At 39.5% G+C, this 22,674-nt stretch overlaps 1 protein-coding gene across 1 annotated transcript in view; it reads right to left on the reverse strand.

Annotated features, from left to right (window-relative positions):
* The window catches only part of adamts7 (a disintegrin-like and metallopeptidase (reprolysin type) with thrombospondin type 1 motif, 7), a 73,332-nt gene that overhangs the window by 38,308 nt on the left and 12,350 nt on the right, over positions 1-22,674 (reverse strand). Inside the window, exons 8-13 of the mRNA XM_016484012.1 lie at positions 17,276-17,419; positions 8,654-8,798; positions 5,783-5,875; positions 5,505-5,650; positions 3,031-3,197; positions 2,777-2,910 (exon numbers count right to left, since the gene is read on the reverse strand). Coding sequence (XP_016339498.1) covers positions 2,777-2,910; positions 3,031-3,197; positions 5,505-5,650; positions 5,783-5,875; positions 8,654-8,798; positions 17,276-17,419 — 829 coding nt within the window. The remainder of the gene's footprint in view (positions 1-2,776; positions 2,911-3,030; positions 3,198-5,504; positions 5,651-5,782; positions 5,876-8,653; positions 8,799-17,275; positions 17,420-22,674) is intronic.

Raw genomic sequence — 22,674 nt, forward strand, 5'->3', positions numbered from 1 at the left:
TCTATATGCAGTAAGGCCCTACGGGGTTATTCCATATATGTAAATCTCACTTAGAACCTCCCTGTGGAGGATGTGGCTTCTGCAGCATTTCTTTCCCGCTGGAAAGGGCACACTTTCCCAGTGTTATCCAAGTGTCACTGATCATCACTGTCAGTGATCATCCTTCTCTGCATAAAGCCCTGTCCCATCTTCTGCTAATAGCAAGAGATCGGGAGGCTTATGCAGGGCACTGGAAGGGGCAGCACCAGTGGCGCTTTGGTAGGGATTCCCGACGTGACGTCGGAAGTGATTGACTGAAAGGGAATGTCTCGGTTACTTGCTTAACCCTCATTCCCTGAAGTCACGTCCTGTTGCCACAGTTGCTGTACCACCACTGAGCGGCTGGGCCACCGGCTCGGCTCCTCAGCGAAAACCTGAATATGCGTTGCACCTGCTGCCTATTTATACCCGCGCTGCAGGGCGTGGCAATCAGATGCAAATATCGCATGCCAATGTGCATTGGCTTGTTTAGTTACACTCGAAGTAGATTGGTCTCTCTGGCGAGATTCCAAATTCGTCTGTCCTGACATGATGTCTCCATTCCCTCCTTCAGGGAATGAGGGTTACGCAAGTAACCAAGATGTTTTCATAACAAAATGGCTTCTTCAGGCAGAAGTCAGTATTTAGTGTGACCTCCCTTATCACTAAGTACATCTTGAACTCTTTTGGGGAGACTGTCCTGAAGTTTTCTGGAGTAATCTTCTTATATATTATACCAGGCTACTTTCAGCAGTTCTTCTTTAGATTTAGGCTGTCTTTTATGTCTTTCTCTGTCCAGGTGATCCTATACTGCCTCTATAATATTTAGGTCTAAACGTGTATGGCCTCTGTGGAAGCCAGTCCATGACTGTTAGTGTTTTTCTCTCCAAATATGATTTCACTGCATTAGCAGTGTGCTTGGGATCATTATCATGCTGAAAAATAAAATAATTCCCAAATCAGGTGCATTCCAGAAAGAACGGCATGATGAATTAAAACCTGTCTGTACTTTTCAGCATTCATGATCCCAGCTATTCGGACAATATCGCCAACACCACTAGCAGAAATGCAACCCCAAACCAGGACAGATCCTCCACCATGTTTTACAGCAGGTCGCAAGCACTCATTCTTCCATCTCTCTCCAACTCTTCTTCTCACATACTGTTGACAATTAGGTCCAAATTTTAAAACTTGGACTTGTCACTTTATAATACTTTTTTTCCAGTCCAATCTTTGTTAGCTTTAGCATTTCTTAGCCTTTTCACCCCTCTTCTGAAAAAAATGTGTTTTCTTGGCTACTACCCTTCCACAAAGACCACTCCTGATCAAGCTTCTTTAGACTGTAGAAGGGTCAATCTGGCATCCCGATGAAGCTGCCAGATGCCAAGGTCCCAGCTTCTTCTGGTCTCTCAAAGAAGAAACTCTTCTCATCAGATTTTTAAAGTTTTCTTGGCCTTCCAGTCCTTTTTCTGTCCTTGAGCTCTCCTGAGTCTTCAAATTTCTTGAATACCACATCTTGGGTATCCAGTTTGTTTGTTGCTGATTTCCCTTTGAGAGTAGCCTTGCTGATGCAAAATTACGATTTTATGTCTGTCAAATTCTGTGATCTTTGGCATTTTGAATGGTATGATGTTACTGAAAGTTGGCAGTTGTGGCCAAATGTTTAGAGAGTCGGACTTGTAACCATTAGGCCACAACTGCCCATCGCCATTTTGTGGAGAGCATGGTGTAAGGCTAAGTGCTGATTACCTTGATGCAGCCAGATCAGAAAAGCATTATCAGAACACTCTGCAGGTGGTTGAGGCAGACCGGAAGCTGAGGCACAACCTAAGGAATAAGATCATTGCAAACAGTTGTGGCCTAATGGATAGAGTGTCAGACTTGCAACCTGAAGGTTGTGGGTTCGGGTCTCAGTACCGGCAGGAAATGAAAGTGGGGGTATTGAATGAACAGTGCTCTCTTTCACCCTCATTATCCACAATTCAATATCCTCAATACCCTCTCCCACACTCAGCACAGTCGTTCACATCAAAATGGTGGTGGAAATGGGTACATAAGTAAAGAAAATAAATAATAATTTAAAAAAATACACCAGAAAGGCACCAAACCCCCAAATGCTCCTGGGTGCCACAGCAAAAATGGCTGCCCACTGCTCCGGGTGCGTGTGTCCCACTACTCATTGCTGTGTGTGTGTGCACTTGGATGGTTAAATGAATGGCCAAACAATGAATGATATTCCCTCCCTCAATTAGAATGTTTGGTGGGTTTTTCCTTTAGTAGCATCTGCTAGGTGATCATTGTACGTAATCTTAAGTGCTTAGAAAAGTAACAACTCTCCTCAATACATTTCCACAGTTTTACTGTCTACAGTAGTTTCACAGGGTTATGGGTTGGTTCAGTGAAATTGAAAATGTTTGTAGTCTACTAAATATTTAACTTCATTATTGTATGAAAGAACAAAACTGCATTAAAAAAAATAGCTTCCTCCTCTGCACAACAATACCGTATGAGAGTTTCAGCCTGGGGTCATACAAGTACTCATTCAAATATTTATTTGAATTAAGTTCGAGAAGAAGAGAGTGGAAGATTGTTTGCTCACACGTTCTCATGATTTCACACCCCAGTTTTTGTGAGACTCTTGTGGTATTATTTCACAATAGACTGACCCTCAAGCTGACAGACCATCAATGGAAAATGACAAGTAGAAATTTACACGGACAGTCTGAGACGGAGCAAAGAGGTCAAAGCCATTACCAACCTTACAAATTCCGTTAATGCAAATGTCGCGGCTCTGACTGCCCTCATAGCACTGTGTTCCATCTACAACAGTGTCCAGCATCCTCTCAGAAAAGTGCTCATTCACAGGTCTACAGTGCAGCTCACACGGATTAACTGGAATGACACAAACATAACCCTTCTGTGACATCTATTTAAAGAGTGCTAGGACATGAAAACTCCCATTCTTGCCCCAGCACACTACGTGAGTGGCACATGTAGTGCTATTATGCGCACCTCTGTTATTTACATGTATCCATTTATAAAACTTTCCCTTATAAGGGAGTGTGTTAAAGTGGCTGCACTGGATGTGTCTGAAGCTGTGGTCCGCAGGGCAGGGGTCACGGTTACAGGTTTGATATCTGCGGCGCTCTCCGAGACAGTATTTACCTCCATACTTGGGTCTAAAAAACAAATGCATTAAATATTTAAAATGTCATTAAGTCCTTTAAAATCTGTATATACAACATGTTTATGTATACATAAGCACAAAAAATACATATAATAATACGTATTAGTCTAAAGTTTAAAAAGCCAGTCTAAAGCTTAAGCTTAGAAAAATCTTTGCCATGACTAGATCACCTTGTCAGAGCAGCTACTGGCTCCAAATGCAATTATGCTCTGTTATGTTGTTATGTTATGTTATGATGTTTATTTTATTTTATTTATATAAGGAGTAGTTGACCCAAAAATTAAAAACTGTAATTTTGTCTTTGTAAAAACACAAAAGAAGATATTTGAAGATTATTTCAGCTCTTGTTGTCCATATGATGCAAGTCAATGGGGTCCACAAGCTCACTGGTGCTTGTGTCATGTAATGTCAGGCAATAACCAATGAGGTTTGATGTTACTTTTGATTTTGTCATTTAATTTGGGCTCTGTATGCATGATTTGATAAACGATTTGATTTGAGAGTGAATAAACTTAAATTTGGTTCTGTTCATTAAGGAAACTGAACGTATTTTTTTCAGAAGACCAGTGAATTAAACTGCTGGATTACTTTTACGCTACCTTTCTGTCCTTTTTGGAGTTTGTGAACTTGGACCCCACTGGCTTAATTTGTATGGACAAAACATTCTTCAAAATATCTTCTTTTTGTGTTCCGCAGAAGAAATAAAATCATAAGAGTTTGGAGTGGCATGAGGCTGAGAAAATGATGGCAAATATTTTTTGGGTGAACTACTGTTGCAATGCAGTTGCAAGGGGTTTCTGGATGGTTGCTAGATGGTTTCCTAGCAAAGTCAAAAGAGCCCACCTCAATGCATTCACAAGCTGATTGTGTCCGAACAGGTATCCCAATAATAACTCTTCTGCCCACCCTCAGCTATCATTATTCAGGTAAACATGTAACTCTGTCCCAAACTCACACCATTGGTTGAGCCTGAAATTGATATGTGTAATTAAAGCATGACTTGGTTACCTTCTTGGCAAAATCCACCCACAAATGGCTTACTCATAGAGTAGCTGTTCCTGTACATTAAACTGGGACAGGAGAAAGTATTCATGGGTTTATCTTCCCCAAAAGTGTAAACATGGAGACTCCCAGGCACCATCAATGCATTTAGAGCAGTCCGCACAGATCCGTCAATCTCTTTCCAGCTGAACCAATAGCTAGAGTTTGATGTGTGTCTACTGTAGTAGGCTGAGCCAGAAGGTGTTTAACTGGTGTGGGATCATGGCTGACTTGTTACATGGGAAAATAATTCAGATTCGGGTACAGAAGTGCTAGCCAAAATTCAAAGACTTGCCATAATATGCAGAAACAGGCAACGGGGAAAAACATGGGTAAACAAATGATGCTTTTACAACATGTAGGAATTTGATGGAATGTTTGGGTTTCGGTTGAGAAACTCTAGAAAAAAAAGTACTAAGTACATAGTAGAAGTGGTGAAGAATAGAATAGTGGTAAGATCTTTTTTCCCACATCCTTAAAAAGTTCTTCTGATATACGACGCAGATGTTGCACATGTTTTCCATCAATTACAACATCTTAGAGATGCATTCACAAGTGGCTCACAACCTGGTTCTATAGCTAACCATTTCCATTTTTGAAAACTTGCTTGGGGTGCAAATCATCTGCCAGGATAAAGAATTACAGTCCAAGCCAAATATAATGAAATGGTTATACTTCATAAACTCTAAACGTTTGGACCAGAGACAGTGACTTTTTTATTGGTCTAGTGAGGCTCTCTGACACTGTATGGGTTCTGAATTTCTCACCATTTAACAATTTGTGGGAACCGCAGAGACCCTAGAATGCCATTGAAGATGACTGAAAATATAAAATAAATGATAATTACATGCATGAAACCCCAAGCACATTATGTTGACATGGTGGTGAGAAATAAATGCAATCACTTCCTCATCGAATGCTAGCCTAGAATATGATAAAAAAAGCTATTCAGAGTTTTGTGAATTTGTGGACCCCACTGGAGACTACTGTTGCTATGCAGTTGCTAGGGGGTTCTAGATGGTTGCAGGTATCCTACTAACATTTTTTGTAAGATTTTTTTTTAATTCTGACATGCTGGTGAGAAATAAATGCATTAATTTCCTAATCAACCATAAACATACTAGTCTTTTCCTATACGATCTACAATAAAAATAGTTATTCTCATGGCTTGTGGTTTATCATAGTAAAGTGAGTGAGCACAAATTGTGTGTGTGTGTGATTTTCTGAAACTGGAAATGAAGGAAATCAGGAAACTCACACAGGGTTGACGCAGTCCCTCTGGGCATTCTGAACGCCTACACCGCATGTCCTGGTGCACTCGGACCACTCGCTCCATGAATCCCAGCCACCATTCACGCTTTCAGGCTGGAAGCCCATCTCTACACACTCCCTGTCAAAACACCACTGACCAAAAAAGAAAAAAAAAAAAATTCCAACCAAGGCTTTCAGCTAGTCAGAGTACAAGGCATTATAAAGGAGAACTAAGTGGTGAACTTCATGTGATGAAATGAAAAGCCCACAGAAAGCCTGGCTTGCCTTGCCCTCACCGCACTTGGTCCCGTCCACAGCGCCATCCAGCCTTGAGTGGCAGGTTGAGCCCACTGTGCACCACAGGGTGCTGCAGATATTCTGAAGGGTAGAATCATTTAAGAATAATTAAGAATAGTTCAAAGCTACATAAAATGTTATTATAAATGTTTTAGAAGTGTCTTTATTCCTTATCTATACAAGCCCATTTTTACCACTGAAAAAAAAAAATCTCACAATTCAGTCTTTTTATATTTCATAGTTTGGACCTTTTTTATTGTAATTCTGAGGGGGAAAAAAAACTATATAGAACTATATATACAAATTTTCAGAATTGTGAAATCTAAACTGATGAGTCATATCTCACAATTCTAACTTTTTTTCTCAGAATTGCGAGATAAAAAGTCTGAACTGTAAAATAAAAACTCAGAATTATGAGAAAAACAATCCAACTTGTGAGATAAAAAGGGTCACAGTTACTTGATTTTTTTTTATCCTGTGGCGGAAACAAGCTTTCATACTTATCTATATTTATGTTGTGTTAAATTGTTGTATACTATTTAAACAAAAGTTATGTTAAGTGTCAAGTGGTGTAATTGATAAATAACATATACTGTAAGTGTTCGTATTTTCAAGATGTTAGTTTACACAAAAAAAAATGTACACCTGCTCGCAACCATGGGTAAACGGTGTGTAAAACATTTTAGGCAAACAATGACATTTTGATATCACTATGTACTATAAGAATATTATGTTTCCAGTAGGCAATTTTAAGCAGTTGATGTTAAACTTATTTGGCTTGCTGTCTGCAGTGGAGGGGCTTGAAGAAGCAGCTTCAACTTGAGTTTTGATACCCCCAGGGAATGCTAGTGCTTGAAAGTTAAGTTTGGATGGATACTTAAATTATATTGGCGGTGCTAGGGAGGCAGCAGGATGCCGAAACAGCTGATGTTGGAGCAAGGTTGGAGGAGTGCTGCTCAAGCTCCAGCAGTTAATTGAAAGATTAGAATTCAATTTCTATTTCAAATTGCGTTTAGGAATTTCATATAATAACAAAATTAATTAGGTAATCAATTAGTAGATATTTCATAGATAAACAAAAATGATCTGTCTGCATGCTTAACACTTTCATGATCTGATTACAGAACAATATAGCCAATTAGTATTTTTGCATTTGCACAATATACTGGAGCAACATTCAGAGATCATGGGCTGGGATTATGCTAATTGTGAATGATGAGCATCCTATTAATGACTTATTGGAATTTATTAACACACACATTTCTGATCTCTGAACACACACATTTCTGAGGTTTATGATGTTTTTGTGATTTCGAAGGAGAGGGATTTTTGGGGGGATGAGATCCATTGACTTTTAAGGAAATGTAATTGATAGACAAAAGTTTAAGTAATATTTAAATATAAGACACTTTTAAATACAATATTTTACTTTTAAAAGTATAATATTTTTTTCAAGACTTTTAGCCCTTTTTTAAATGCTGTCCAAAAATGGAAAATATTTTCATCACAGAACATGTCGTTGTCTGTAAAAAATACTGTATATTATTATTATTATTATATAATTTTTAATGTGCTTTTTAAATATATGAATAGATCTGGACATAACAAATGAGTTTCACATCACTGACATTTTAAATGTCACACTGAGAAATTAGGAAACTGCATGTGCTTTATTTGAGGTCTCCTATGGAATCTTGAAATGCATGGAGTTGTGTACTGTAAATTGTTTAATGTTCTCCTAAACTTTTGGGAAATGGCAAACCTTGTGTGTTGTGCACCAAACACAAACATTCATTGCATTTCTAAACCTCTGCAATTTCTTCTGGTGTAATTTCTTGAACTGTAACTGCCCTGATAAGGAAACTGAAGTCTGGCTTTGTCTGTGTCCGAACGACAGAGTGCAAACTCTTTTACTGTGTCTGTGACATTTGGCCAATAATTGAAAGATGTTCAGTATCTGCCAACAGCTGCTGCAGAAAGCACAGAGCACATTACTGATGTGATTTGACATAACCAACAACAATTCTGCAATCTGATGCCCTTTTCCCTATTTTAATTCTGCAGGATGCCAAATGTAAATGGGATATGTTGGCTTTCCCCCTCATTGTTCAGCTAGCTTAGGTGAAAAAATTGTGATTTCAAGGTAAAGAGCTCTTTATGTTACATGGTTTACAAAGCAGCTATTCTATTTGGAACATAAGCCCTGCTATACTAATGATGTGATTTTCCCACTAAAACAGCTGGGAATCAGATGGTACTGATGTAAGAAGAAACTGAGACTCCCGCAGTGATGGAAAAGTGTGTGTGTGGTCTATGCCTTACCAGACACTTGAACTAATAGAGGTTTTTGTTGTTCACAATTTAACAGTGAGACATTTAAAGTAGCCCATGGGCCTGGAAGTACATTAATTGCTAAATGGAATAGTTTCCTAATGAGATAAAATTCAGAAAAGCATCTCAACCAATCTCTTTGTTGAAAAGACCAGCATGGCTGGCTGTTGTGTTTTGGATGCTGGGGTGCTGGCATTGCCAATTAAATATACTGATTAAGCACGCTGAAAAAATGGGAAAACATATTAACATATTATCTGATTTATTCTATCAAATTATTTATTATCTACACAAAAAATTGTGTTGTGCATCATCTTGGCATTTGAAGTACACTTTTTTCTTTTTGGAATTTTCAGTGTGAACACACTAATCACACAAATGGCAACTATATTAAAAAAACTGCATAGAATAGAAAATAAGTATGCAAACCATATAAAATTACTTTGACACAACTTACTTTGGTCACTTAAAAATAACCATTAGATAATGTTGAATTGAGGTATTCGTAGGTTTAAGGGAAAATCTTACATCTACATCGTCACAGAGCAGTGAGCTGGATCCGTACTGGAACTTGCACTGATGAGCAGCGCTGTACAGGACACCAGGGGGAGCAGAGTCCATCTCCAGATCGTCTCTGACAGGAGGGTCATCCAGACACCAGCCCCAGCCTCGACTGTGAGGAACATGACAAAAACACACCACATGCAGAAAAATACTCAGGCAAAGGTTTCTGGTTTTGGTGCAATTCATTCTCAGATTAGTACTTTCATAGGGTGCAATAATAAAGTATGGTAACTGAACAGCCTCTTAGATCTTGTTGTATTTTACTTACAGTTTAAATGTTAGATTTATTAACGATTTGCGCCATCACAAACCCTGCTTTGGCATTAAAAAAAATAATAAATTCAGGATTTACTAAAGACGTGCAATGAAAAATTAGCCATGAAACGGCGTGGATTTTTGTGGCTAACCTTATTGCACATGCATTTAAAGGAGTTCCCCTTTCAGATGCAAAATTTATGGGAGGAGAGTATTTAAATTAATCAACAAGGTTTGTGGTAATCAGTGTGCTGGTATTTGTGGCATTATTTAATGGCTAAAAAAGCATATCTTAAACCCATTTTGCACTTGACATGGTCGCGATAGTTGCTGATTTTCGCAGCTCTTGGTAGATTGCGGTGATCATTATGGAGCTGGCTCCATCTGTGTTCTCTAATTTGCGCATTGTCAGTAGATCATCTGCAGAACTTTCCACTCCCATCTGCGCTTTTGTGGTCTCACGCTAATTTGCCCTGTTTAGTAAATCTGGCCCAAAAAACGTAAGCTGGACCAAAGTGTTTGTGGGGAGAATAATCATTTAATAATTGTGACCAAACAAAAATTGGCTGTCCCCTGTAATACTACTACAAACCCCCTGTTGAAAACTCTGTTCTAGTATTCTAATTAATAACTAAATATCTCACATATTATACACACACGGCCTGGCCAAAAAAAAAATTGTCGCTATCTTTATTTAAAATAGCAAATACTTCGGATTTTAAGACTGAATAATTATTGCAGTGATTATTATGTTTCTGGCATGTTGTGCATTTGGCAACCATTCTTTGAACTCTAACTCATGCAGTGCGTAGCTTTTTATTTCTCAAATAGCCATGTCGGAAGAAATGTTCATATTCCAGGATGACAATGCCAATATTCATCAGGCTCAAATTGTGAAAGACTGACCACCACAGAGTCCTGACCTTAACCCGACTGAAAGTCTTGTAATAGAGTTAATTTCACACTGCCTGTCTAAAAACAAGTTGCCCATTCTAATATTTCGTTTGACCACCTTTTGCTTTGATAACATTGTGCTTACGTTGTGCCATTGTTCTGGACAATGTTATGCAACATCACAACATTTATTTCCATCAAGAGTTGCATTAAGAGATCTTGTATTGATAAAGGGAGAGTCGATGTCTCGAGCTGATAGGATAGACGATGTGATTGCTGATAATTAATTGGCCGGGTTAATTATCTGTACGAGCTCCTCCCAAACGTTGTTAACAAAACATAATTTCTTCTGCTGTAGTCTCTCCTTGTTCTGGGTCTGAGTCCGGTTCGTACATGTACGGCTGAATACCGGTCCTCTCAATCTCGCTCATGTTGCTTCTCCTCTCTGTTTATTGCCCTACGCAAAGCAGAGACGTCTAGGCTTTGCCCCTTGAGTCGGGTGGGAAGTTGGCAACACACCCCTGAAACAGCACTTTTTAGACCCGCCCCAAAAATGACACTTTTCAACACGTTATAATAAACGATCTGTATGGTATTTTGAGCTGAAACTTCACAGGCACATTCAAGAGAGCCATAAGATTAATATTACATCTTGTAAAAAGGGGCATAATAGGTGCCCTTTAATACAAGATCTCTTAATGCTGACTCCAGCACATCCTAAAGACTTTCAATAGGGTTAAGCTCAGCACTCTGTGGTGGCCAATTCATGTGTGAAAATGATTCCTCATGCTTACTGAACCACTATTTCACAAATTGAGCCTAGTGAATCTTGACATTGTTATCCTGGAATATGTACACCTTCCAACATGCTTGTTTAAGAAATAAAAAGCTACACACTGCATTAGTTAGGGTTAAAAGAATTGCTGCACAACATATAAAAGAAACATATTAGTCACTGCAACAATGATCCAATCATAGACTCTTCAGTATTTAATTATCTAAATCCAAATGGCAACCTTTTTTTGGCCAGGTAGTGTACAGTACAATCAATCAACAATCACCCCCTTTAAAATAATCACATTTTGTTGCTTTGCAGCCTGAAATGAAGACGGACACAATTTTTGTTTTATCCAGCTGTATTTACTCAGAGCAACTTATAAAATCCAAGTGAAAGATATAACACCAATATGTCATAAAAAAAAAAAAACAGATTATTTTCTATACCCACTGTAGCATACTGTAATATGTATGCTTAAAGGCAAATGTAGGCTACCTCAAAAACACATTATTGTTAGCAGGGGCGGGAAAGGGGGGGAAAGTTAGGACGATTCTAAGGGCCCACGCACTTTTGGGGCCCCCAGAGATCTGTTTTATTAGTAGTAACAGTAGTAGTAGTAGTAGTAATGTAATAGAAATTATAAATGTATCTACCAAAGAGTTACAAATAAAACACAATTACGGCTTATTTCTGCATTTCCAGCAAAATTATCTGCCCCCATTCACTGCATGGTTTCGTCCCGTCCTACGTAGCCTAGAGTCACTGAGTGAGATCAGATGGTAAACTGTCAAATTAGAGATGTCTTCGAGTTCGAGGGGGGGCAAACTGAGCCAGACGATTTGGTCAGTCGCACTTTTAAACACATTTTAGTTTTGCTATAGAAAATATACAAATTCATACTCTGATTGCATAGAGAAGCAGCAGGAAGCGCATGAGGTTGTCATGGCAACCAGATACACTGCACGCGAATTATTATTTAATTATTTTGCCACCGTTTGCCACACTAAACTTAGCAATAAACACGTTGAAAATAATACACAATAAACATTACTTAAACATAACTTCCTGAAAAGCACTTAGAAAAGAGTTTTCTTTTGATAACACTGTTTCTTTGTTATTCTGATTTCATGGTGCCTTTGGTTCAACACTTTTATAAAATAGTGCATAAATATTTACATAAAAGTAATTTCACGGTGTGGGTGGAAACATGGAGTTTTTAACATTATTTGCAGTTTCTAAGTTCTTTGTATCAAATAGTATTTGGTATACAGAGCCAAAATTTCCTCAAGTTTGTCCAATGATATCATTTTCAGGTTTAAAGACCATAAACTTAATTTTCTTTAGGTAGAACTAACTGAGCTTCAATAACACTATCTGCTTGTTAAGTCTGACAATATCCATCACTGTTTCCAGGTCCAAGAGCTTTATCAGATCCCAAAAGCAGACTACAAACAGTGCTTATCTACACTCACTGTATGCTGTAATACTTTGAAAAATCAACCTTTATCTCCATATCAAAATCCCAGTTGGCCAGACAGTAATATTTTGATATTGCTTAATTTTACTGCAGGCCTGTTCAACAGCTGGCAGTCCTGGAAAATTTATACATTTTTCACATTAATATGCATAGGTTGCCAATTTAATAGTGGAAAAAATTCCACCTAAGAAACTGAGTGCCATTTAATTTGACCAATCTGAAATTATTACATAAGCCCTCAAAACCTGCCGTGCAGATTGCTGAAAATGATCCCAAAAAGCCATTTAGGGAAAGTTAGCCATACTAAATATGTCTTTAGTTAAATTTTTGCCAGAGGCCATTCTATGAAGTACAAAAAAACAACTCAACTATACAGGAAACGTTTCAGCCAAAATATAACCATGCAATTGTGGTCCAATCTCGACTTAATTCTAAGCAACAATCTCCATGTCAAAGCGGACAGTCTATTTGATTCAGTTTTTGCAATGTAGCTCAAATAATTAAGCTGAAAACACTCGGCAGCTAGAACTGTCACAGGGAAATTGGATACATGTGACTGCAAATATCTCTTTAAAAGCCCACAATTGTTTTGGTCCGGATGAATAAGACTAAACTGTTCAGACAACAAGGAGAGTTCCTTTCTGGACACATGCCATCTGTCTTTTAAAGGGGTCCTATTATGCTTTTTTACTTTTTCAACTTTAGTTAGTCTGTAATGTTGCTGTTCAAAATCAAGACATAATAGGACCCCTTTAAGCCTCCCAAACCACATTATCCTTTCCTCAAATTGTCACATTCCTGTGTGGATTCCTTGTTTGCTATTTGTTTCATCTGTGTGTTCACTCCCCATGTCTAGTCCCTGTGTGTGTGCCTTGCCCTTGTTAGTTGCCATAGTTACTCTCATTAGTTGTCATGACAGTTCATTAACCACGCCCCCTGTTATCCTATTAAGCTTGTTAGTCCCTGTGTATATATAGTCCTAGTGTTTCACTTGTCAGTTGATGTTCATGCTTGTGTCTTGCAGTTCCTTGTTTGCCTTGTTCCCTGTATTTTTGTGGATGTTAATCTGTTTCTTGATTAAGCTACTCCTTGCACGTAGATCCTCGCCTTTGCCTGCTCTCTCTGAACGTTACACAAATTCTCTGTAACACAGTCCATATTTCAAAAACAACCAGGCTGAGCAGCAGTGTCTATTGAGTTTTACATCTAAAAGTCAATAACATTTACAGGCCTTTCCAAAACTTACCTGAAAGGGACTAACAGATGCAGAATTTGAAATGTAATGACAAGATGTGAGATTTACTGCGTTTAACACAGGTAAAGGCATTCTGGGAAACAAAGTGTTTATAGAATTCTGTGTATAAGGCCTACAAATCCGGTAAAAAGCTTTTATTTTTAATAATTTGAATTAGTTTTAATTCAACAATTAAGTTGAACAAATATTCATTTTCTAGGTAAATTCTGTTTTATTCATTTATTTTAATTCTGCTACCTTACATTTATGCATTCTGTTTGCTGCCATGATTCAAATTCAGAAATTGGATAGGAATTTAAAAGGCATTCACAACTAAGTTCTGAACAGTGCAAAACCCTGCGGGCAAGTGCAATTTAATGTGTCATGAATTTTAAAACACAAAAACGTCTCGGTTACGTATGGTAACCCTCGTTCCCTGAAGGAGGGAACGGAGATGTCACGTCCCAATTCCAATATTGGGATATCGCTTCGATAGACCAATCTACTTTGAGTGTAAACTAAACGAGCCAATGCACATTGGCATGGGCTATACCGTGGGCTATACACATACGAGAACCGCTTAGGTCTCCATATGGAACCCAGCCTTCCACGGGTCCCGCGGATTCATCGTGAAGGCCCGGCGCCGGACGTTCCGCCGCGTCCGCTGCCGAGGGTGACGGAGGATCTCAACAGGGTCTACTGTAGGACACTCTGGAGCAGTTTTAGCAAGCCGACACTAACCAGGGCTCGGGACAAGTAGTTCCACTCACCATTTTTCACTTTTTTTTACCTTACTAAGTGAGACTGGATATCACTGGGAAAACGTACCCGCTCCACTTGGAACAGGGACGCTGCGGAAGCCCCATCCTTCCCGAAGGAGGTTTCGGAAGCAAATACACATATAGCATCCGTTTAGGTGTATATGGAGAAATGGAGGTGATTGTAACCCTCTTGGAAAGGCAGAAGTCTGCCGGGGAAACACGGGCTCTATGGCTATACCGTCGGCTATACACATACGAGAACCGCTTAGGTCTCAATATGGAACCCAGCCTTCCACGGTTCCCGCGGATTCATCGTGAAGGCCCAGCGCCGGACGTTCCGCTGCGTCCAGTCCAGTGGGCCATCCTCTGCTTAGAGATGGCATTCCCCTTCTGCCGGCCTCCGTAACAGACAAAGAGCTGGTCCCTGTGCTCGCACAACTGATCCTGAGACTGTGCTAGTATAAGCCAATCGTCTAGATAGTTTAGAACGCGAACACCCTGCTCTCTGAAGGGAACAAGAGCTGCCTCCGCGACCTTCGTAAAGACACGGGGAGACAGGGACAGCCCGAAGGGCAGGACCTTGTACTGATATGCCCGTCCTTCGTGATGGTCCCCAGAGGGTTGGTTCCCTGCGGGGTTTGCCATCACTGTAACCCTCAAACCGCCCGCGCTACTGCTGGAAGTGGTTCTCGTCTGCCTTCCACCAGAACGAGCCACAGATCACGGCAGCGGCAACGAGACTCCGCACCCTTGCGAGTAGCGGAGCCTGGTTCGCACCTCCGAGATGGTCATCTTCCCGCAATGAGAACATGACTCATCCACGAAGGCCACCTCAGCGTGCTTAATGCCCAGACACGTGAGGCAGCGATCGTGACCATCACCCGGTGCCAGGTAACGACCGCACCCAGAAACGCACGGGTAAAACGGCATCCTTATAAGGACGATCCGTCGTCTTTATAAAGACGCACCCGTGTAGCTCTTTTAGAGAAATTTGCTCTTTTTTAGGAAATGCTCTTTTAGTGCTGAAGCGCACAGGGGAGATGGCCGCTTTGCAACACGACAGGGGGTAGTGCAGCCTGAAGTGCGCAACCCACTCGACACTGGAACGACCACCGCTGAAGCGCCGTCCCGCCAACACAGAAAGCTTCCGAGAGCGTGCTGAACTCGTAGTTCTCGAAATAAACATAGAGCAGAACGATGTTGTTGCTCGGCTCCGAAGCGAAAAGCTGGTATGCATTGCACCTGCTGCCTTATTATACTCACGCTGTGATCAGCGGCAGCTGGATGCAATAATTGCATGCCAATGTGCATTGGCTCGTTTAGTTTACACTCGAAGTAGATTGGTCTATCGAAGCGATATCCCAATTCGTCGGTCACGACGTGACTCGTAGTGACCGACTGAAAGGGAACTAACATATAAACCTTAATGCAGAACATCTGAATATTTTACTATATTAATTAAAGGAAGTTTGTACGTATAGTGGTTAAATGTAAGTTTTACATCAATTTCAGTAAATACTTGAGTAAATCATGTTATATAAAATTGAGCATTTCCAGAAAGGCAGTCTTATGCATGAATATTCATATTTCAAAAATATCAGTATTGATTTGTTTTCTTCAGTGTATTGAAACTGTCAAAATGCAATAAATTGGCCAATCACATTTAGCTGGTAACATTTAGTCCTTTTACATCTTGCTGCCACTCCAGCTATTCAAACGGTGATATCAGAGTCATATACAAAGAAATGGCTCTCATCTGCCAAAGAGTTTAAAACAGATAGTCTAATGGTAGAAGGATAGGCCTAAACAATTGAAACATCAAATGCATTAAGATAGACTAATTACTCAATTCCTGATGAGTCCACTTGGCCTAGATATCGCAACATAGCCCCATCCTGTGTTTAGGCACTGCCGGTTGTGTTAAACATTTCCCCACATTTCAGGCCAAGCTGCAGCAGGCAAGCCTTGTCTAATGTGCTCCATATGGCAGACAACAAAACTACTGTAACTATGACAGAAGAATCAACACAGCCTTGTTCCTTCTTGGGAAATCTCAGCCATTCACATTGCATTTGGCAACACACACAAGCAAAGGTCAAGAAGGACAGAGCCAGCTTGTTGAGAGGGTAAAAGACTGATAAAGCATCCAGTGGCAGTTGCTGCCAAGAAGCTTTCAAATGAACTCCATTAACCTCCCTTAAGCGTAAAAATGACAGAGTACAAAGATTACACCAATTTGTGCATTCAGGCAAAATTGGCCATCAGTCCATTTTATGCAAAAGTTATTCATTCCACAACTTAGTTAAAATAACCAAATATGAATAAGGCTTTCATGGTAACAAAAATATTATTAAAAAATATCCAAATATGAAATAAAGCTTTCACTGTAACAAAAATATTATAAAAAAATAACCAAATATGAAATAAGGCTTTCATGGTAACAAAAATATTATTAAAAAAAACAAAACAGAGCTGATAAATGAGAGATGTGGCCTAACAGTTAGCACATGTGCTCTGATATATCGAGCTATGCTATTCATGTAGGCAACTCAAGTTTGAATCAGATTTTGGGCAAGTTCTTCTCTTCTTCTTCTCTATAATATATATATATATATATATATATTAGGGATGCACCGATATGAAAATTTTGGCCGATACGTATAACCGATAATTCTTTATTTTTGAAAGCCGGATATATATATATATATATATATATATATACAGTAGAGAGAGAAAGAGATTGCACTCACAAAGAGCAATTTCTAGCTTTACTCAAGCATAACTACAAAAATACAAACAACAGAACTTCCAAATAATTCCACAACTTTTTGTGATTTTATTTTATTTATTTTTTTGTATTTTAAAATGTTCTCTATACCAAGGGTGTCCAAACCTGCTCCTAGAGGGCCACCGTCCTGCAGAGTTTAGCTCAAACCCTAATTAAAGACAACTGAAACAGCTAATCAAGGTCTTCGGACTGACCAGAAACTTCCAGGCAAGTGTGTTGGAGCTGGTTGGAACTAAACTCTGCAGAATGTTGGCCCTCCAGGAGCAGGGTTGGACACCCCTGCTCTACAGCATTTCCTGTCATCTCTCTACTTTGAAAAAAAGGGGAAAAATCAGTGACAAGTAAAAAAAAAAAAAAAAAAAAAGGTTTTTTACTCACCCGAGAAAGGGGGGGATTCACTCGAGAAAGCGGGTGATGTATTCACGGCTGCAGCGTGACCAGTTGGGTGGAGAAGTTCCGTACAGGAGCTGTGGAGACATGACGAAAGGTCTTTTCCCAATGGGCTCGCAGTCATTGCCGTTCCCATCATGCTGAATCCCAAAGCTGTGGCATAAGAGCAAATCAGACAGAGAGAGGATGAGAAGACACTGCTGGACTGGCTTTCAGCCATATTTCACATTGGATCAAAAGCTGGCAATTCAATCTGTGACAAAAAAAAAAAAATAGGGCAGGAGTAGTGGTTGAGTTATTCTAGTAAAACTAGAATTTAGGTTTAGCTTAATATCTTAACTTAATATAATTGCTTATTACATTTTTATCACTATGTCCTTGTCCCTGTGTGTCCTCACAAGTCTCCAGTGTAATGTCAGAGTGTAGTTTAAATGTATTCAACGTTGTAACTGTTTGGAAACTGTACTGATAAAAAGTAGTCATGTCTGCAAACCAGTGACCACTGTGTACAATGAAGAATGGGTTTGTTATTCATAAGTTAATGAAGTTAAGGACATGGTTGCTTAGTTACTAAAGTAAAGTTAAATGCTATTAATGAATGAACCTGCCTGACAAGAACATATTCTTTTTTTCAGACAATTTACATAACACAGATAGTTTGTCGTCATATGGGAAAAACAAGAATACATTTATAGTTAACTTGATATTATTGGAAAGTATGTATGTACTTTATATTATCAGTGTTCTGTTGTTACTATTATACTAATGCTAAAATTACTAATATATTAGCGTTTACATTAATGGAAGTGACAAGTCAAGGTGGCAAGACATTGAACCATGCCAAATGTGTTCACTAACATTTCTACTAACCTTGTCTTTGCAAATTTAACAACTTTTTCAACTTCTGTCACAAAAAACCTACAGTAGTAAACCCTGTAGCTTTCACACAATATGCACAAGAATACATAGAAAGGGACGTAACTATACATCTAACTAAAGCTTAAATCAAACGCAGTGTTAGTTCAGTCAGGCCATGTAGGCATAGTGCTGCGGTCAGCTGACAAATCGCTCCAACCACTACCATTCTCCTCTTAGACCAGAGATATATATACTGTACGTGGCATGGAAACTGCTTGGAAAGTATGCTCAAACTGCTCGCAACCCTCCCTCCCTCCCCACTATAAGTATCAAGCATATTACTGTGCTCCTTCTGGCTGTCGTCTTCTTTTTGTTTCAGATTACCAAGGCTTCAAGTCCTAGCTGTCATGGACCTCACTGCTGAGAGACACTCATCCTCATAGCCAAGCTACAGTATATTAGTCCCGGGATTCACTGCCACGTCTACATGTTACCACTGTTTCGCTTTTAAAGACATTTACTAATGTGTCGTAATCGTCTGTATAGCGCTCAAGCTGATGGTTCCGGGGGTTAATGCTACAGCTCTTGTATGTTCAATAAATTATGGAGCAAGTACCTCTTAAGGAAGCATACCACCAAAGATAACTTGTGTTTCAATAAACTCAAAGTAACTTGCCAAAGTGGTCCTGTCTGAACTAAGTTAACTTGGTTATAGTTTATTTTGTTACAATGTAATTACACTAATAAGTACCACGTAATATTAATTAACAACATGTACTTACTGTAGGGTTAGGGTTTGGTTTATGGGTTAGTTGCTTATATTTATGCTTAATTTAATGTTACTACTACATGTAACGTGTAGCAAGGACAATGCAAAATAAAGTGTTACTGTTAAATTTACATGTAGCAAATTCCACAAACAGAAATTTCATTGGTAACACATACAGTTTATTCATATAGAAATGTGCAAACGAACTGAATTTTGAACAAAATGATGAACTTTGCATTTCTGGTTTAAACCACAGCTTGCTCAATAGGCGTGCATTATAAGTGCATTAGTATCCACATATTCTTACAAATGGAGGGGCCGGGCAAATCAAACTAATTTTCTGTTTAGACAGTGTGTAACAGATGATAGAGCTTGCTTTGAATTTTTCTTAAAATGTACAATGAGGAATTAATATTTTCAAATATATTACAAAGACTGCTGTCTCAGAAATAGCAGTCTAGAAACACAGCTCACTAGAGACCCTTACTGAGCTGTCAAGCTGCCTTTTTTTGAGTCCCGCTGTGTTTGACTGTTTATCAGGATATCATTGTTTATATTTCTATGTGGTGGTCGGCATGTGCAGCAGACAAAATGGCATGAGATCAAACAAACTCTAAGTCTAAGTAAGACTCTAATATGGTTTCTAACAACCAGACTGTCATTTAATAGTATGCTCCTGTGAAGAAAAAACAAATCCTATTTCTGCACCACTAGCCATCCATTAGGCTTCACAAGTCACATTCAGGCCGATTTAATTTACATAATGGTCTGAAACAAACACTGACTCCTTAAAAACTATTCCATATTATCTTGAAGGGAACTATACACAATGAATCACACAGATCTGAATGAAGTATAGATGGAGAGATGCTGGCAAAAAATATATAGTCATAAACTGGTACCAGAAAGAGTCCCTATCTCAGTAACTCAAAAAAGCTTAGATTAAAAAAGGTTTAGCTTTCTACTGAAGAATAATGAGAGAGAATATTCAGTATGTGATGACCTTATACTGCCTCCAGTAAAGAGTGTGTTACTCCACAGAACTAATGCATGGTTCAAAGACACCTTTGCTGTGAGAGCAACACAAAATTGGCAATTTACATATTCAACACTGTGTCTAGTTTTAGCTGAGGAAGTTATCTGTATTACTTTCAAAATTTGATCAAGAAAAAACATATAGGTGTCAGTTTTGTTGAAACAAGTGTGTTGCATGGGTGTGTATTATTTCTAAACCAGAGATTAATACATACACTGTGCTTTATAAGCATTACATTATTACAGTTAAAATTTTAAAATTTAAAGAAATTAACATTTTTATTCAGAAAGATTATTAAATTGATCAAAAGTGATGGGAAATACTTTTTTACACAAATTTTAAATTTTTAAATAATTGCTGTTTTTTTTCTAAACTTCATATTCATCAAAGAATGCTCTAAAATGAAGCATGGTTTTCAACAAACAACATTTTCAACTGATAATAATAATAAATGTTACTTGAACAACAAATCCGCATATTAGAATGATTTGTGAAGGATCTTGTGACACTGAAGACTGGAGTAATGACTGCTGAAAAATTCAGCTTTGCATCACAGGAATAAATATCATTTTAAGAAATATTCAAATAGGAAACAATTATTTTAATTGTAATACCTTTTTACTGTTTTAGCTGTATTTTTTTATCAAATAAATAAAGCCTTGGTGGGCATAAGATACACCTTTTAAAAACAACTAAACATTTACCATCCCCAAACGATTGAACAGTGGTGTATATATTAGCAATATATCAGCCACCTTCCCTCTCATTATCTGCATTAGATATAAAAAAAAAAGCTCTACCACTCAAGAGTAAATAACAACAATGTTTAGTACAACCACAAATAGACAGAACCAAGACATTACAGAAGGCATGCCAACATGCTATGTATGTGTCACGAATCCGATCCATGAATTTCCATCCACTTGCCACCAGAGGTCGCCCTTCCATGATATTGACTCTCGCACCACACAGACTGTTACACATGGACTACATTTCCCATGTTCCATTGCACTGATTACACTCACACCTGAAACCAATTACACGCTCACCTGAATGCCATTACACACACTATATAACACCTACCCTGATCCTGCTCTAGTCGCAGAGTATTGTTCTGCACTTTTCACTCCCCAAGTGTTAGCTGCCTTACCGAGCCATTCCGTGTTTTCTGTTTTAGTCTCGTGTATTGTTATGCGTTTATCCCTGTTTAACGGATAGCTACCTTACCGAGCCTGTTTAAGTTTTCATAGTTTTCTTAGTCTAGTCTTAGTCTTACCTTGTCTGTTTTCCTGGTCTCTGATTCACGCCACGTATCTTGGATTAACCCTTTGCTTGCTGTTTCTGACTCTGTTTGCCCCTGCCTGGACCTTTGCCTTCTACCTGGATTTATCTCTTGCCTTGCCTTCGATATACCTGTTTGCCATTGTCTGACCCATGCCTGTTAAAACCACGTCTCTTAATAAAAGCTTGCATATGGATCCGCCTGTTCGGATACTGTTTGCCCCTGCCTGGACCTTTGCTTTGTACCTGGATTATCCCTCTAGTCTCGCCCCTGTTGGATTACGTTCGCCCGTCGACTGACCCTCGCTTGTTTACTGGACTGCTCTTGTTTTGTCTTCTATATACCTGTTTGCCATTGCCTGACCCTTGCCTGTTTTGACCACGCCCTTAATAAAGTTTGCAAATGGATCCGTACGTCTCACGTCTTGTTTGGCCCGTAACAGAATACTCGGCCACATGAGGATCCAGCAGCTTTTCATGTGGACATTGGCCAGGTATGGACACTGCAAATCTTTTATTAGCCTTAAAGCAGGGTACACGCCCACTTGAAGGCTATATTCAAGAGTATCTGGACATTGCGTGCCATTCTGATTTGCCACACTGTGTGCTAATAGATTTTTTTTGTGATGGAGTAAATAAACCCTTAAGGTCACGATTAATCCATGAGGGTCCCCGTTCTTCTCTAAGCTATTTTTTTGATTTTGCTCTGCTGTGTGTCGACTCCGTGTTCACGGTGGGTGTTGCGGAGAAACATGACGCCGCCAGAGTCACGTCACATCACAGCTGATCATCTAGAGTCACGTCACAGCTGATCATCCAGAGTCTCATCAGGACACAGCTAATCGTCAGGAGTCTTGTCATGTCCTGTCTGTTGCACCCAGATCTTCAAGGTCAGTCTTTCGGTATCCCAGTCTGGTATCTAGTGTGAGGGATGCACCGCTGGTGTCTGCACGCACAGCTGGTATCCCCAAACCCACTCACGCTAACCCTTCTATTCATGAACTCATTCCCCTGTCTGCAGCACTTCCCATATGGGGGGTTGCTTTATGGTGTATCTGGGCCACGTACTCCACCGCCGATTTGCTAGAGGCAGCGGCACCGGCTACAACATCTCCAGAGGTGGCGGCTTATGCTGCAGAACCTCCCGAGGTAGCGGTGTCCACTGCTGTGCTCCCAGAGGCCATGGTGTCCACTGTAGTTTCTTCGCCCTTGATGGGGATCGCTTTTTGGTGTGTTTGGGCTGCATACACCACCACAGAACTCCCAGAGGCGGCGGCGCCCACTATTAGGTCTCCAGAGGTGGCGGCTAAAGCTGCAGAATCTCCTGAGTTAGTGGTGCTCGCTGCTGTGTTCCCCAAAGCAATGGTGCCCACTGCAGTTTCTCCATAGATGGCGGCGCATGCTGCAGAACCTCCCGAAGCGGCGGTGCTCGCTTCAGCTCCTTGCGTGGTGGTGGCGCCCAGA

Source organism: Sinocyclocheilus anshuiensis, unplaced genomic scaffold (genome assembly GCF_001515605.1).
Source record: "Sinocyclocheilus anshuiensis isolate Anshui unplaced genomic scaffold, SAMN03320099.WGS_v1.1 scaffold773, whole genome shotgun sequence".
Taxonomy (NCBI): domain Eukaryota; kingdom Metazoa; phylum Chordata; class Actinopteri; order Cypriniformes; family Cyprinidae; genus Sinocyclocheilus; species Sinocyclocheilus anshuiensis.